The 19,024-nt window shown below is 30.2% G+C and overlaps 1 protein-coding gene across 13 annotated transcripts in view; it reads left to right on the top strand.

The window, feature by feature from the left end:
* Positions 1 to 5,287: 5,287 nt before the first annotated feature.
* Positions 5,288 to 19,024, top strand: part of LOC107456799 (collagen XV/XVIII-type protein multiplexin) — a 233,474-nt gene continuing 219,737 nt past the window's right edge. For 10 of the 13 annotated variants that reach the window (XM_071178380.1, XM_071178383.1, XM_071178381.1 and 7 more), the window contains exon 1: positions 5,412 to 5,550. In XM_071178380.1, coding sequence (XP_071034481.1) covers positions 5,546 to 5,550 — 5 coding nt within the window. In that variant the 5' untranslated portion in view covers positions 5,412 to 5,545. Of the gene's footprint in view, positions 5,561 to 19,024 lie in introns of all 13 variants that reach the window. The other 3 variants (XM_071178384.1, XM_071178382.1, XM_071178385.1) reach the window with 2 other exon arrangements.

The following is a 19,024-nucleotide window of genomic DNA, read 5'->3' as shown; positions in this document are numbered from 1 at the left end:
AACATAAATTAATAAACCTGCTATAAGGATATATTTAAAAAATGTTAAACTTAATACATTCTTACGACTTTCAAATTGATTTTCAAAGTTCCTTGTGTGAAAAAAAAATTTTTAAATTCAAAATACACCAAATGAGCTTATATCAGGTCGTAAATAAACACTAGAAAACAAAATCAAGAAAATCTCCTCTTAAATTGTGTTCTATTTACAAAATGGAACATTTTTAATTTCAGAATTTCCAAACAATTTCATAGTTTTTGGTAATTAGAAATACTTTAAAGAAAGTGTGAAAATGTTCACTCTCATTTCCTACGTTTTCCGTTTATATTTTAATTTGCAAAATGCAAATCTGTAATCATGTCTAAAAGTCACAAATTGTTTATCTCTTCTAAATAACTTTTCATTTCGAATATTTTAATTTCATACGAACTTCGCACTGAAACGTCATGGCACACTTCCCACTTTTGGCACCTTCCTTGGCGCAATTTTGCATATGAATAGAGAAAAATGACATACGGAGGAAAACACATTCTTATGTCTTGTCCGGTTACTTTTCGGAGGAGGGGGAGGCTCAAAAAACTTTTCTGCTGCACAATCGATACAAAAGAAATAAAAACGACCAGACTAAGTTTTCTCCGGACTATCGTCTGAGTCAGATGATGGTATATTCGAAGAATATTTTGGATGAGAGCCCAATGTTTTCCCGAACAAATACGACATTTCTTATATTATAATTTATTGCCTGAGAATTATTATTTTTTTTCTGCTGTTATTGGGGGCACGGATAAATTATTTAGTGGAAGAGATATTAAAATCATAAGAATTTTAGGGACTAATCAAAATTTAAGCATTTTGAAAAAAAATTTCGGAAAGATAGTTTTATTTTAAAGAAAGAAAATGTCCTAAAAATAGGACAATATCTAGGATAACGGTCAATAGGCTCAATAAGGACCTCAGTCAATAGGTTTAGTGGTAAAGCTAAAGAACTGACGAAACAATCATGTGATGAACAACCAGCTGGATTTAATACAGGAAAGTTTCCAGAAAGTTGGCCAGACAACCCAATGTGGGCCAACGCCTTCCTTTGAAGATTTCTCCATAACGACAACCGATTTATGTTTGATCTCTCAAGTCTTTTTACTAATTGCAAGAAAATCAAACTCCACCGAACCAGCCCATCTCAACCACGGCCTTCCCCGCTTTCTTGTTCCAGTGGGACTAGAAAGCAATAGCTTTTTTTTAATTGACATCACTCATTCGAATCACATGGGCCGTCCAATTCATTCTATTTATTGTTATGTATTTAATACTATCAGGTTGTTTATAATCTTGTACAGTTCAAAGTTAAATATCTTTATCCAGTTATTATTTTCATTTACACCACCAAGTATACTCGGCAAAATCTTTCTCTAAAACAATGCGAAACAAGTTTTGTCATTGTCCAATCTTCAAAAGCATATGTCAAGACTGGCCTGACAAGAGTTTTGTAAATTAAGAGCTTTGTTTTTTTCTAGAAAGAAACCTAGATTTATTAAAAATATTCTCAGTCCATAGACAGCTCTCTCCTGTCTTCAGTGAAATGCAATAATGCAGAAAATAATTTTCTACATGATGTACGAAAGCGATAATTTCGTGTTAGACAGGTAAGCGATAATTTCGCGTTTGACAGGAAAGCGATAATTTCGCGTTTGACAGGAAAGCGATGATTCGAGAGTTGAATCGGAAAATTATATGCTATGTGATGTGGGAAAGTGGTAATTCAATGTGATGCAGTGAATGATGTAATGAAAATGATGACTTAATGTGATGCAGTGAATGACGTATGAAAATGATAACTCAATGTGATGCAGTGAATGACGTATGAAAATGAAATTTCAATGTGATGCAGTGAATGATGTATGAAAAAGATAACTCAATGTGATGATGTGAATAATGAATGAAAATGAAAACTCTATGTGATGCAGTGAATGATGTATAAAAATGAAAACTCAATGTGATGCAGTGAATGATGTATGATGTGTCCCCTGATGAAGTGCCGTTGTTGCTGTGAATAAACGAAATTGGTGGTTTTGTCACAGCAAGTGACCACCCGGACACGGAAACCACACAGTCGTCACCCAGAAGACACGTGTGCATATAGGATTTTATTTAGTATGTAAAATGTATGCTAATGAACTCAAAAAATACATAATCAAAACAAACATTTTGCAGAGATTAGGTATAATTTTTATTGTGATTATAAAAACTACAGTAAAAAAAATAAATAAAAAAGAAGATAATTTTGCATCTTGGCCACTAGGTGCATTGAGCGATTATCTTATACCACCTACGTATTAAGATTGCTTTGGACGAATTGAATTAATCATCTTTAGTGACTTATATCTGCTTTTAGCCAATTGCTACATCGGCTTGCTATATGATGCGAATTTTTTTTGTTTACAATTTCCAATAGACATCAATTCTGTAAAAATTTGCTGACTTCCTTTACAATCGTAACTACACTCTATAACAAAAAATTCGACGCACCAAGAAGAAGTTGTCCGATTGAAACGAAAATTGGTGGATAGGAAGACAATGAACAGAATAGTAAATGATTAAAATTTCAAAACAATTGAATGATTTATTGCAGAGTTACAGTAACAAGTTCAATAAGGTGTTGACCCGCCTCTAGCCTGGATACAAACTGCCACACGGCGTGGCATAGACAGATAAAGCTCCCGGATGATCTCTTGCGGTATTTCCTGCCAAATTTGATCCAATTGTCGAACGAGGTCATCAACATTCCGTGCCAGATGCAATTCCCATCATATCCCAGACATGCTCGATGGGAGAGAGATCTAGTGATCTGGCAGGCCAAGGAAGAGTTTGACAAGCTTGCAGACAGTTCATAGCAACACGTGCCGTATGTGGTCTGACATTGTTCTGCTGAAAACAGAATTTTGTGGAAGATTGACTTTCTTCTATGAAAGTCCAGATGTTGTGTTTGTTTCTCTTCAAGATTTGTTAACTCTGGTACCCTTAACGCCAGCAAAAAGACACAAACTCCTCTTTTATAGTATCACTGATGTGCAAGTGCACCCACCACCTTTCGTGCACCCACCACCTATTTGTGGATTTCAAAACTGCTTACGACAGTGTAAACCGGAAGCGACTCATTGAAGCTATGCGAGAATTCAATATCCCGGACAAGCTTGTTCGACTCACCACACTTACACTGTGTAAGACCATGCAGAAAGTTAAAATCCAAAATGACTTCTCGGAACCAATGGAGGTAAAAAANAAAAATGTTAAGTGTAAAGGAATGTGGTCTGGCATTGTCCTGCTGAAAACAGAATTTTGTGGAAGATTGACTTTCTTCTATGAAAGTCCAGATGTTGTGTTTGTTTCTCTTCAAGATTTGTTAACTCTGGTACCCTTAACGCGAGCCCAAAGACACACACTCCTCTTTTATAGTATCACTGATGTGCAAGTAGATAATCCAATACATGAGGTTAAAACAAACAAAGCAAACAGGAAACACAACCCGACAGTACTTATCAATATCGCTGGGACTAACGCCGAATAAGCTGTCTACTTTTTTTTAGAAGTCTGGATCACCACTTGCAGGATTCTTTTTTTTTTTGTTGATATTATGGCTTTGGGATTCAAAGCTGCTACTATTGTATTACCATATCAATTTTAATGACTTTAGATAATAGTTCAGACGCTCTGTGGCTGAGCGGTAGCGCTTCGCGCTGTCGTGCCACAGGTCCCTGGTTCGATCATCGGGCCGGGCAAGGTTGACTCAGCCTTTCATCCCTTCAGTGGGTCGATAAATGAGTACCAAGCATGCTTGGGAACTAAACACTGGGGGTTCCGCGTTTGGCTGACCACCTAACCGGAACATCTGCTCCTGCACCCCAGAGCCCAAGGTCAAGAAAACTGAGATTGGCTCAGTAGGCCTTGGCCCTCTATGGGCTGTTGTACCACTGAGTTTAGTTTTAGTTAATAGTTCAATAATTTGGTTTATCATTTCCGTGAAAAATGCAGAGTGCAGATTGTATGGTATTGCAGCGCTATTTTTTCTAATTTCAACGCTATTATATTATTTCGGCGCTATTATTATTTATTAAATATGTTTCACGCACATCGCCAAACAAATTCTTTAAAAATAGCGTGAACTTAAAAATTGCTTTATAATTTTTGAAGTTTCATTTTGCATGAATTATTTTCACTGAGGCTGCAAATTGGACGCAGTTTTACGTAATTTGCTTTTATCTACAAAAAAGCCTTTTAAAGTTTAGAGAAAGCAAGTTCAAGAAAAACTTGTAGTAAATCGAGAAATTTCAAATGTAGAAAAATTTTCTCAAGAAGAGAGAAAAATGCTGAGAAAAATTTTGCTCAAAATATCAAAAATTCATACAAATTATGGAAAAATAATCCTATCGCATTTCATTTGCTCTTGATCCTAAAATAAAAAAAAAAACTCTGAAACTTCCGGTTTACTTTAGGTTTCTATGAACTAAATTTTTCTGTGTTTTTAATTTTAAATTACTTATGCAAATGAAAAAGAATTTACCATAAAGAGTTTCTCCCTCTGTATAGCGTCCAATTAGGACATAAAATCAACACCTTAAAATAAATGTTTTTTCCTACATGTGATAATTTTCCAATTTACGAAAGCTCTAAAACTAAAATTAGGGAAGAAAAATTATTTTCTATAACTTACGTAGCAACTTAATTGGTAATTTAAAGTTGCATTTTCGAAAAAGTGCATTTTTGGAAAAGGAAAAATTGGCAAATACACTAGTTACTGTAAAATCGCAAATCTTTTTCTAAACTTACTCATCTTTTGAATTTAAGTTAAAAAAAGTATTAAAACCAGTTTACCCCATAGAGGCACAATATTAATACAGTTAAATACAAAAAATTATAATGAAACCTTTATTTCCCTTTCACAATTAATTCTATAATGGACATACGTTGCATATAAATGATTACATTGATAAAATATAATTGCAAATAATAAAATTTTCAAAAATAAATAGAAAGAACGGTAATTATGCCATGTTCTAATTCTTTTCAACCAATCTAATCAACCATGAAAGATAAATCATTTCCACTCAACAGTCATTTATAGCAATTTTTTTTCAATTTTATTTCTCACTAGTATTAGGGGCCTTCTTCATCCCTTCTTTCAACAATTCTTGAGATGAAAGATAAGACAGAAACACCCCCTTTCGAACAAAAACAAATCACCTCGCGCGTGCGTGTTCCGCACATGCCGGACAGTCTATGACTCGGTCTCGACTGGCGGGAAAAGTTGCGCTGTGATTGTGCGCAATCACAATATCTTTACAGAAAATATCGTCTGCGGGTTTTCAGAAGTTATAGTTATTTTTTTACTTTTTTTTGCACCACCCCCACCCCCCATTTCGTAGTACGCTAGATCTTCCTCCATCCTAGTAGTGAGTAGAAAGTGCAAATACTCAGCGGAGAGTGGTTGAAGAATTTTTTTTGTGCACCAAGAAAAGAAGCTCCTACAAAAACTTTTTTTACCCCATCAATGAGGTGAGTAGGGGTGAGTATTTTTTTTTATTTTGCCCCATTTAAAAAAAAATCGTGGGCAAAATTATGATGCATTATTTTTGCAGTTGCAGTGCATTTGGATTTTTAAATCAAGGTTTGAATTGATAAGATTTTTGAAAACGATTTATTTATCTGAACGGAAAAGAGTGCAGAAATAAGTAAACAATTATTTCGACTTATGTGTTTGTGCCACTTTATTTTAGATTACTTTACATTAGTTCAAAGAGTGAAAAAAAATTGCAGATAACTTACTCTTTAAATGAAAATATTTATAAAAATTTTATTGAAATATTGGAAGTGTTTTTAGCAAGCGAAGTACTTTTAGACAAGATTTTAATTTATAAGTTACTTAATAACTACTCTTAATTTGAAAAAAGTAAAAAAAAAACTGGAACAAAATTTTTTTTATCCAACGAATAAGGTAGAAAAGGGTATATATTTTTATGCTCCATTTTTTTTTTTTTTTTTTTTTTTTTTTTTTTTTTTGTGTGTGTGTAATTTACGTGACCTAAGTCTTATGTCATTACAGTGCATTGGGAATAGTTATTCTTTAATAACGGGTTTAAAATGGCTAAGTATTCGAAAACGTTAACTAATAAAAACTAAATACAAAAAATCCGGAAATAAACAGCTATCTTGTCATTTGACCGGGTTTAATTATTTCAGTGCGAAATATAAACAAATTATGCTTATAATTAACATCTTATATTTAAATAAGTATTAAGTTTCTTTAAAATATTAAAAATGTTAAGTGTAAAGGAAATATTTTTAACTAATTAATTTTATAAGTGGCATGATAGAGCTAAAAAGAGATCTTGACAATCAAGATATTTTTCAAGTCATCTCTTTCATAAATTAAAGAATGTAGAACGGGGCGATTACTGGAATACATAAAAATGTATGTAGAAATTAAAATTTTTAAGAGAATAATAAAAAAATATGTCTCTACACTACATCGAATTGAATATCCATATATCATCGAATAATATTTTGCCCACCGTACATGAAAAGAAAATTTGCAAAAAATGACGTAGGCCTATTAAAAATAAAAAAAAATTACTTTTGTAATTACTACTTGAAAGAAATATGCAGATATTTCGACTAGTCAAACTATAAGCAATGCGTTTTTATTGCTAATTAAAATGTGAAATTATCTTTTCAACATATTATTATTAAAAAAATTTTAAATTTTGTGTTTATTTTTAAGATTCTGCTTCCTTTAGGCCGAACTTTAAATTATGGATCTATGTTATTGCACTTTACTATTGGTTAATATAAAGTTAAATTTCATTATTGGTTGCTATGTAACAACTAAATCTCGAAAGCCGTTACTGTGTATATTAACTAGTTTAGCTGCAGATTGACTGATTTGCTCCCTTTTTAATATTCTGTATTTTACAATGCACTTTAATGCCTAGCACATCGACAAAGTTCAAAAGTTTGTTTCCTGATTTTTCCTTTCTCTTTTTTTTTCTTTTTGTTACATTAGACAAAGTTTTTAGCATCCTCTTATTTTGTTTCTTTGAGTACTTGTTTACTTTTGGAGCAGCATAACCGCACTCAACTCTTTTTTTTTTCTTCTTTCGAATGCTACATTCGATTAAAAAAAATACTTTTGCACTATTAATTTGATACGTTACTGTTGATTGGCTGCAATCTTACATTTGAATATTTGATAAGATAATCTTTATTTGAACTACCTATATTTATGACCTATATTATGATATGTATATTTGTGACCTATATTATGATGCGCATATTATGATACCTATAGTATGATAAAATTATCAAACGTTGACCTGGCTGCGAATTTGCCAATCCTGCGAAATTTAACGACCCGTTCCCTTATTTAGTAATTTTTTTTAAAAAAAAATAATAAAAAATGATTAACTAAGACAATGGCAAGACATTGTCTTAGTTCGGATGAAGAAATTTTAAAAGAAATAAAACTTTGTATTATAATTGGAACCAACAGCAGCCAAGATCTTAAAAAAATAAAATTAAAAAGCGAGTCGTTAAAAGCCGCTGGATTGTAAATTAGTGACCGGTCAGCTGCATTAAAAAAGTTGGGGAGTACTGATGTAACATGTTACATTTACATACCATAGTTAGACAAATCGTAATTGACTGCGATTTTACTTAATCTGGTTTTGTCTTGAATTGCATGCAATTACTGTAACTGTTTATGAATAAAACTATTTGTGTTATCAAAATTATATATAATTATCATCATTTGTTACCATAGGGTCATTTTTGCGTACAACCGTTGTTCAATTTAGGTGTAATTACAATTACTACAATTATAATCTTAAATTATGGTTGTTTATAATCAATATTATTATTTTAATCTTAAATTATAATTATCTATAATCGAGATAAAAATTATAATTTTAAATTATGATCGTCTATAATCAAGATTAGAATTATGATCTTTAATTATGATTCTTTACAATCAAGATTAATATTATCTTGAATTATCAAGCTTAAAATTATAATTGTTTATAATCAAGCTTAAAATTATCTTAAATTATGATTGTTTTTAATCAAGATTAAAAATGTAAATTTTCCATGTGAAAAACCGACCCGAACTGAAATGAGTGAGTGCGAGAAGTCCTGCTTCAAACGTATAACTTTTTCATCGTTCGTAAACTCCATTTGAAAATCAGGAAGAGAGTCAATTCTCTCACGATTTTTTTCAACCTTCAAAATTTTTTCTCCTGATATAAAACTGTTTATTTTATAGCTAACTGTTGTGAGTCAGAGATAACGTAAACACGTGGGGTCTGCTAAACAGACCTGCGCTTGACATACGGGTCAAAACAAAACATTTTTTTTTTTAGACGAAAAAAACTACTCAGTGTTTTTGTTTAAGTGAATCTGAAGCTGGCCATCTGTTTTTATAAGAATCATCGCGCATATCAGCAAATTTTTTTCGCGCGTAATGAAAAATTATCATCCATGATTATCTTATATTAATCTAAGGAAATTATAAATTTCATCCTCTGTCACCGAACTAAATGGATGAAAAATTCATGTGACATTATCGAGCTGTCAATCTTTCATAATACATTGCTGGAAGCAGAAAAATCGCTTTTATTAATACTAAACAGCACTTTTTTTTTTTTTTTTAAATTTCCTTTGATAAGTCGAATTATTGTGTAAAGCAAGATTCTTTCCTTTTTGTTTTGTTTTGTTTAACATTACATCAAATCATGATTACTTGTTAAAATTGGGGATCACATCATTATGACGAAAATTGTCGCCATACGTTCTATAATTGTTGCTAAAATCATACGCATGGGCGACAAAATTGTAATCGTGAAATAAGTTTGGAAGTTACAAAATATAGTAGCGAAAAATAGTTTTTTGATTCGAATTTTTAAAAAAAGTTGCTGTACTAATTAATTATTAATTAATTAATAATTATAATTTTTATTATTAATTTATAATTAATTATTAGTTTGCATTTACAAAAATTATTGTACTAATTTCATTATTCTACGAGTAGATCAGATTTTAGTTCATTTATGTTTTAAAAGGAATAACAGAAAATGTTTTGTACAAATATTTTTAAATTTAAATGTTGAAATTTCAAATTTGCAATTGGTGCCGTGCTTTGCACTCATGTAATGACAGTATAATTGTTCATGAGTAAAACATTATTTTTAACTCTTTAGAATTCACAATATTTAGAATTCTATAATTTTTAGATAATTAATTTTTGATAAAATATTTTAGTTCCTACTTTTCCCGTTTTCTTCATTTATTTATTTGGTCTCAACAATTTAATCTGTATTTCAAATCTGTTTACTAACATTATTTTAGCTTTCTTTTGATTTTAATATTCAATCATTAAGGAGTAATGAACCTTATCAGCTTTAAAATGTAATAAATGACAGTTAATAATGTGTATCTTGACAAAAATTATGTAATTGTAAAGCTTTTCTCTGAAGTTTGTCTACCATATTAAAATTTCGGACCACTTAATGTATACCTAGGTGGTCCTATTAGGTCATTACATTTTCATTGCTGGTGTGAATATTAGTTATAAATTTTAGTAAGGAACTATGGAGTAAATGCAATCATAATTTTTAGTAATTTCTTCGGGCATTGATATTTTTAAACCTGCTTTCCTCATTAGTGAGTCGCCAAATTTTGATAAGAGTTGAAGACCACGGAGAAAGAATTGTTTATGCCCATAAAATGATTTTGCGCGCAGAAAGGACCACCGATTTTTAACGTTATTGATTTTTCAAAACTTAGTAAATGCAACAGATGGCTATCTAATCTCATTGTTGTAAAAATGGACAGGTACCTTTTATTTTCCTTTGTCTTTCAGATTTGTTTTATCCTTACTTAAGCACTAATTTATGACACCTAACGTGCATATTTTCTCTACTGGCTTTTTCAACAAGGATTTTTTCAAATATACGCGTTAAGGACGGTGATTAATCATCACTCTGTATATTTTCTATATTGTGCAAAAAACAATTGTTACTAGTTTGTGCAGTAACCTAAGTTTTTCTTGAAATCTTCAATTTTTGGGGATTCTTCAATTGGTGGCTCAGGGAATAGAGCAGTTCGTAATCCCAGCGATGGCTGAAATTCAAATTCCGCACCCGGCTCGCACCTACCACAGTGCTGAAGTGAAATATCCTTTGTGGTAGACAGATTACGAGTTAGAGTACCCTTGCTGTAAGGCTAATAGTAGGAAGTTCTCGTGATCTTCCTCTCCATGTAATGCAAATGCGGTTTAGTTCCATCAAAAAATGTCCTCCAGGAAGGCAAATTTCTCCCAATATTTGATCCAGGAGTTCCCTTGTCTTCTGCATTTTGTTCGAAATTACAAGACTACGGAGTTGAACATTAGTAGTCGTAAACCCAAATTTGGGTCTGCTGTTCAACGATGGTTATAAAATAAAATAAAATTTTAATTCTTAAAAACTACAATATTGTAATCATAAATACATAATTTATAATATATTTTTTTTTTCATTTTATAATTTATTCGGTTTCAGAATCTTCAAAATTTAGAGTTACGACAGTGAAGCTAGTTTAGAGTTAGAAAAGATATTTGAAATTTTGTAGCCAATTCTTTAACTGAGTAATCCCAAAACCTTTTATGCACACCCGTGCGCCTAGAATAATTTTTTTTAAAGAAAACTTTATTTCAGTATTTTTTATTCTAGATACGCGAAGAACATTTTTGGGTTACATATTATAAACCATTTTTTCGTCTCATTAAACTTTCTAATTTTATTTTTTTTTTTAAAAACTTAAAATTTAGTTTAAGTAATAGTTTAAAGTAATTAAAGTAATACAATTTTTGTATTACGTTTAGTTTAAAGTAATACAAAAATTTTAAAATTATTATTAACATTTTTATTTAGTTTGTACCTTAAATGGCTCTTTCAGGGAAATCTTTTAACTGACTCATTTCAAATCATGAATCAGAATAATTATTATACCTAAGCCCTTCGGGATGGGAGAGTAAAGCATTTGAACAAAATCAAAATCAAGAGGAAAATAAATAAAACACGGTAGCTTAATCGTTGACAATGATAATTTGCCAGAATTTATTTTGTTTTCATTTTAATCGATGTTAATCTAATTACGAATATATAATCAATGTTAGTTCAAAGTGTAATTATATAATTTTTATTTTGAGATAAGCAAATTAAATAAATAAAACCATTATAATGCCGTCTAAGGTATTTGTTCTGTTTCCAGTTTTATTTTTTTTACCCTGATTGGTAACGTTTCATGCTGGCACGTTTGTCACAGTCGGCGCGTAAGGCTTGCGGCTGGAGTTATATAATAATAAGCCACATTTTCGAATTGTACAGGAGAGTTTTTTGGTGAAAAATGTTGCTGTTTTTATTTAGGTACGATGTTTTTGTAAATGGATGGGTTGACCTTGTAAAGTTAAATATACAGCCGTATTATAAATATATAGCTGGGAATATATAGCAGTCTAACTCGTCCGAGACTCTCGGCCTTCTGGAAACTAGTTTGGGCATTGCTTGGTCCTGTGATTCTGTGATGGTGGTTGTTGTGGTTGCAGCTAGTCAGCGCAAATTTAGTAAATGAACCAGTTTTAATGAACCAAATTCAGTTAATGAACCGGAGCAACAAACCGCTAGAGCGTGTTTTGTAGCTCCTTGTTGTTCAAGAAATGTATTCCAAGTGCTAGTGCTTGAATTTAATATTATTATGAATTTCTTATAAAAGCTTCTTAATAAGAAATTTATAAACTAAACTATTTTTCCTTCGTTCAAATTTCTCTTTACGCAGAATAAAAATCTTCACGTATATGACAATTGAAATTGTTTTGAATACGTCACAATAATAAATTTAAAATTTATTTCAATGTAACATATAGTTTACTCTTTTATGATTTAAACTTAAATTTATTATAAAATTTTTTATAAACACAACCTATCTTAATCATACCTTCTTAAGATCAGCAACTTAGTCTCAGACTCTTTTTTTTTTTAATTATTGTAGTTCTTATCAATATTATTGTCGAAGTCAGCTTGAAACGTTTATTTGATGAAAGACTTCCGATTTGCGGATATAAATTTGTCAACGAAAATTGATGATCGAACTCTTAACCCATACTTATTTCATATTTTATCTTTCCTATTCAATATTTTTTACAGCGTATAGTTTAGGTGAATGTTTATAAAATAAATATATAAATTAATAGAAATGTTTTATGTGTCATCTTAATGATTTATGTGCGCTAAGATTGTATTTAAGTTTTCGGTAAGTTTTTCTTTATAATATAAACAACGGGGCATTAATGTCTGGTTATTCTGCTTCAAAATTGGCAGTTATACTTGAAATGTTAAAAATAATTTTGTTTGTTTCATTAAACTGTTGAAAGTTTTCGACAATCATTTCTCTTAATTTGAGCGATTGATAAACTAAGATCTGATATTTAGTACATTTTTAGTGAACTTAGTTTGGTACATATGTCAAAATTTCGAGTATAAAAAAATTTATAGAATTCGAAATGCGCGTTTGAAAAAAAAAATGAAATAAGATGTAACATATGATTTTCTTTACTTAGACTACTGCTTGTATTTTAGCTAATGATTAAAATCTATTAGTATCATTTAAAAAAGTAAGCAAATTAATGTTTTGCGTTCTTTTTCCCAAAGTTCATTTGGCTACTTTTTTTCAGACATTGAAAACGAGCATTTTGTGCTATGCCTAGTTTAATTAGAGCCCATTATGTTCTTGAGCTTTCATTTGTCCACTTTTTTCAAATGCGTCATTCATTTCGACTACCTGAGCTTTGTTCATATTCTTTTCAATCCATTTAAGTTGGGGCCGGGATGGCCTGGTTGGTAGGGCACTAGGCCCATGTCCATGAGTTCGTAGGTTCGATCCCAGGCCAGCCGAAGACTCCCCGTGTAGTAAATGGTGACTGATGCACGTTAAATCTGTCGAGTCGCAAAGTCTTCCATGTTCCCATTATAAATCAATACCTCAGGGGGTACTGATCTAGGAGTTTCCTTGTCTTCTGGATTGATTCAAAATTACGAGGCTACGGAGTTGAATATTAGTAGTCGTAAACCCAAAATTGAGACGGCTGTTCAACGACGGATATAAAATAAAAAAATCCATTTAAGTTATGTGTTGAACTAAGCAAGTGCGTTATGTGCATTATTTTGCATCTGTTAAAGTGAGTAAGTTTTTATTTTTTATTTTTTTATAAATTTTTTTTAAAAAAATATTTTGTGACATACACTATTATTTTCAAGCATATTGACGCTCACTTTTTAATATAAAATAAGTTTCAATTGACTTCCCCACAGCAAAAAATTATAAAAAAATTTGCAAAATGCCCTCATTTATAGTAGAGATATATATTCTCTGAACTTTGCATGTTGAGAACTAAAAACATTCTTCAATTTTTGTCATTTAATATTCTTGACATATATGGGCATTTTCAGACAAATTGATGCTCCCTTTTTTAATTTGGAACATGTTTTAAATGATTACTGCATTGCAAAACGTGATGAAAAATTTGCAAAGTATCATCTCTTATTTTTAGCGATATAGATGTTCTGCATCTGTTAGACTACTTAAAAAAGTTTTTTTTTCTAAAAAAATATATATATATTTTCTAGCATATGGTTATTTATAGTTTTAGCATTAATTTATCATTAGCATTAATATATCAAGAATAGTAATATATTAATTTATCATTTACATTTTAGCATAAAAAAGTTTCAAATGATTTTTGGTATGCAAAAAGTTATAAAAATAAACTATGTGTCCTCTCTTATCGAATGATGTGCACTGAGCTTGCCACGTTTTGGATTAAACAATCTTTTTTTATCAATCCCAAGATTCACATGTTAAATTTTTAATATACTATATTATTGCTCAGATTTTCATAGATTTCGAATAAAATTGTTAAGAGATCAAGACACTTAATAGTGCAATGCAATTGTAAAAACATAAGTGTTTCACAATAGGTTGCGCTAAAAATAGCTTGAAAACTATTTCCTTTCTATGGCTAATGTTTGAATGCTAGAATGGAATTTAAAAAATAATAATAAAAAAAAGTTTTTGAAAGAATTTTTTTTTTTGCCATATGTAGCTCATACAAAAATGCCAAATATGTAAAAGTCTCAATTTTGAATTCTCACGTTGATTTTTATATTGCAAGGCAAAATATGTCTCGTAAACTAATTGGAAATATGTCCTAATTAACCGGATCTTAGCAAATAGTCGCTGTCATTTTGCAATAAATTTTCCGTGTAGCCCGACGCTTTTTAGGCTTTTGCAATGAGCCTATTTACTTTCAGGTTAATTCAAAGTAAGTTATAATTGCTCAACTATCCTCATTTATTTCAGGTACCTTAAAATAAGACTAGAATATAACGCTGTTTTTCAAAGTTCTGTCGCCAAGGTAAATGAAAAAAGGCCATAGTTTAAAGGCGTGACGATTTTAAACTATACAAATCTTGCCAGAATGAAGAATTATCTGGGTTTTAGAACAGACAAATAACTTAAATATTTTAAAATTTATTAAAACCTTTGTAAAAATCGCCAATTTATGGACATTTTTCTACCTACATGAAAATTATTAAAATCTCTCAGTTTAGTAATTATTAAAATATTCTCAGCTTCTGAAAAAAGTTTTTTAGCTCAAGTAATGCAGCAATGGAGAAAGTTTTTAAATATTAAAAATTAGACCACAAACGCTTTTCAGTTTTACAAAACTGTGACTTTTCACCAAATTGACGTTTTGCGCCATTTTCAAATGAGCGTATGACAGAGCTGGCTTCAGATGAGCTAAACTTGACCTTAAGGGCTGATTGAGGTCCACTGCAATAAGCCTAAGCAATATCATATAAAAAATTTGCTAATCTAAGTTGCAATCTAAGTCATTATTCACATATATCCTAATTAACCTAAAAACGCATAGGCTGAATGTGATAGGCTTAGAAAAACATTGAACAGATTAGAAAACATTGAAAACTTTTCAAATTGGTCCGGAGCGTTGCGAAATGCCGTGGACTTTTGCAAATAGCCGAATTTTTCAATCACGCAACGACAGTTGAACCCACCTTGAAATCTGTACGAGTTTAATTGATCAATCTCAAGATACGGTGGATTTTTAAGAAGTAGTTCTAATTTCCTTATTTGGAAGTAGTTTTTTTAGAAGTAGTTCGAATTTTCTAATTAATTGTTCGAATTTTCAATGATTTTGGTTAAAATTGTTAAAAAGATTAATCTACACAGAGAATCCTTCATTCCATATGGTCGTCGCCTATATCCATACATCTGAACTTAACATACTGACAAATAGTTTAGAAGAATTATATAAATTAATCTTATTTAACTGGATACTTCTTTTTTTTTAAATATCATTTCCATTCATCATTCTGGATAGCGGACATCTTAACGACGTTTCTCTTATGAAGAACTGTTGAAATACGATAAAATCCGGGCATTTCTTTATCTGGAGACACGGGTTCGTAAATGGAGAAGACAAATTATGCAGCGTTGTTTTCAACTCAGCAATGTCGTTCGTATTATCCATCTTAATAACTCAACAACTGAACTTTTCTCCATTTCAAAAGGATACAGTGTTGTAAGAGAAATGGCTATGCATAGCGGCGTCACGAATAAATTTCTAAGCCTAAATAATGTAAATGTTTTAATAAAATTACAAGGAAGAGATTCAAGCATTTGTGAAATTGCTTGATTTCTGTTTAAAATAAAAACATCTTTAGTTTTAATTAATGAAAAAAGTTTGCAGTTCATTAAGGTATTTGAATATCTTTGTAATTTTTTAATTTCCAATTATTTATGTATTATGCACTAAATCAATATATTTAAAAGAAGCATGCAAAGTAAGCATAGAAACTTTAAAAAAAATTTTTTTTTTAATTGTTGCAAGTTGAGAGGTGGACAAAAATTTATAAAAAAAAACCTACTCTTCTCAAAAAAAAAAAAAAAAAAAAAAAAAAAAAAAAAAAAAAGCTCAGAGCTTTTTTTTCAAGTTTATTTGCTCTATAGAGTTTGTGTATAAGGGTAAGTTTAGGATTGGCCATAGTTTTTTCAAATCGAAATAAAAGTACTAAGAATAGATATACAAGAAATGTTCATGCATATTTTAAATTCTCATGCATACACTATATATTTTGAACAGAGAGCAAAACAGTGGCGGTTCCAGCGATGGGGGAGGGGGTCATAGGGGCATGACGCCACCCTTCTCCCCAAACTTTTTTTTTAAAAATGAAATTTTTTTAGTAGTTTACAAAAGAAATAAAATATTTTAAAATTAGATAGGTAGGAAAAATCGATTTTTTTCCATCTAATTATGTTCTTCACTGTTTCAAGAATCATAATCCAAAAGATTAAAACGAAATTCGTCATAGTTTCATTGTAAATATTAATAATGTTGAAGCGCGCCGAACGCGCATCGAAATTATATGTAAACAATACATCTAGAAATTGATTTGGATGTTGAAAATTCATTGACAGATTTGGCAAAGTTTCTAAAAAACGAATTACATTTATTATTTAAAGATTTTGAATACTTGAATTATTTATGTATTGTTCTATTGCTCATTATGAAAAAAATAAATGAGAAGATTAGCGTTAAAACCCTCAGTTTTTTTTTCAAAAAAATAATAAAAAAAATTTTTTTTTATAAAAAGTATTTATTGTGGGGGTATCTGAGTCTGACCACCCCCCCTAGGAAAAATTTTTGGATCCGCCCCTGGAGCAAAATAATATTCAGAACAAAATCTGAAAAAAGTTACGTGAAATTGAACTAAAATGTGGTCATCTCACCTTAATGTCGAGGTGACATGGTCATGTAAGGAAAAGTGAAGTTAAAATATGAAAGATAACACATTTCAGACGGTTAACTATGAAAAACTTGCATTAAGCTGAAAGAACTGAATTTTATCTTGAAAAATAAGTAAACAGAAGAATCTATTATACAAAATCTAATTTACAGTACACTAAACTTTTCAAAATTTTCGGCAAATATTTTCTATGTTTGAAAGGAAAAAATTCAAGTGGTCATTCCTCCTTAATGTCGAGGTGAGATACCCTATTCAGTAACGGAAAAGGAAAATTATTCTTTACATTGCAGTTAGTCATGAGAAACTTACGATAAGCTGTAAAAAATGTATTTTGGCATGGAAAACAAGTAGGAATCAGATAAATAACATTTAATATAAAGATTTAATCCATAATATTCGAAAAATTACTATATTTTTTAAAAAGTTGGTACAGTGTGCAAAATAAAAAACGGACCATCATAAATAACTTTTAATCTTCACCTTCTAAAACTCAATCTAAATGGTTCGAGGGGTTGATCTCAAATGTAATAATTAATTAGTCTTAAAGATATTTTAAGATACGAAATCAGACACAAAAACGTACTTTTTCTGAAATCAAATCCGGAAATAGGAAAGGAATACAACACAAAAACGTATTCCTGAGAAATCGAATGCTAAAAAATTATATAGCGTTTTTAAAATACGATTTCTCGTAAACTATTTGAGCGATTTCGTTCAAATTTTGTATAATTTAAAATTACATTCTTTAAAATTATGTGGTTAATTATAGGATTCTAACAGATAATAGGTAAAGTCTGTTGCATCGGAATGAAACACACAGGGTTCGTAATGTCTTACAATAAATTTGAAAATAAGCCTTATAATATTGTAATTAAAAAAAAAATCTGAGGATATAATTTGTATAAGCTTTCATTTTAAAATTACGAAACCAAACGCTAACCATGATTTCACGACTAAATTTATTTATTTGGAAACATAATAAGTGCAGTGGTGGATGTTTTTATGAGGATTTCGCTTTTCTTAGCACTTTTTAAATTTTTTTTAAGGATTTCAGTCTTTGATATGCCAAAACGCATTAAAGGAAAGTGGTCATCTCTCGTAAAGTTGAAGATGAGATGGCCATTTAATTTATAGCCTCATTTCACTGTTAAATTCCTTTGGCCTTTACTCAGAAACTAAAATTGTACTATATGTTCTATGTATATTTTCAGTAAGTACAAAAAAAAACTTAATTCACATAAAACATTTGATTATTAGACTGATAAAATAAACCTAAATGAAATAAACCAACACAAAGCAAAGCTTTGTCCAAATTGATAAACAAGTAAAACTTCTTCCTGCGAAACTGAATTTGCTGCCTTATATTCACAAATATCTCTATAAGCTAGTCATCTCTCCTCTATGACCATCAAACCTTAACTAACCCTACAACCTTGGTCAATGGAATAAACTAAGCACTAGACAAAATATTAATTATATTCTTCTATAGTATTAGTTTTTAAATAATTCAAAGCTAATGTTTAAGGCCCGGATTTTGATGACATTTGCATTTTTTTGCATTTTTAGACATTCTTTGTCCTTTAGAGCATTTTTTGAGATTTATAGGGCATTTTCTTTAAAATTTTGGGGCGTATTTTGCATTTTAAAACATTTTTTAAATTTTTTGTTAAATTTTTCTAATTTTCGTTATTTTTTATAATTTTTTATTTTTACACTGGCTTCCAAACAATGAAGAAAATTTCTAGGATATTAACAGGTGAAGCAACATCTTTTCAAATTGAAGGAGAATTGTCAGTAAGTGTGACCGTCCTTTTCAAGTACTCACCAATAACATCAGTAGACGTTGAAAGAAGCTTCTCCTGATATAAAAATTTGCTTACAGACAAGAGACGCTCGTTTACATTTCAAAATATTAAAAAAAAAATTTAATAATCCACTGTAATTCTGATATTTAGTAATATTATGAGATGGAAGTTGTTATATTCATTTAAGTTTCTATAAAAAATGAAAATGTTTTGGAGTCAATATATTTTCCTTTTTTTGTTATTTTTGGATATAAAACATATTTGTCGAACTTTAATGAACGTAGAACAAGTATTGCATTGCTTTATATT

The sequence above is a fragment of the Parasteatoda tepidariorum genome, chromosome 3 (genome assembly GCF_043381705.1).
Source record: "Parasteatoda tepidariorum isolate YZ-2023 chromosome 3, CAS_Ptep_4.0, whole genome shotgun sequence".
Classification (NCBI taxonomy): domain Eukaryota; kingdom Metazoa; phylum Arthropoda; class Arachnida; order Araneae; family Theridiidae; genus Parasteatoda; species Parasteatoda tepidariorum.
Note: the sequence above shows the minus strand (reverse complement) of the source record. Positions and strands in the feature narration are given on the sequence as shown.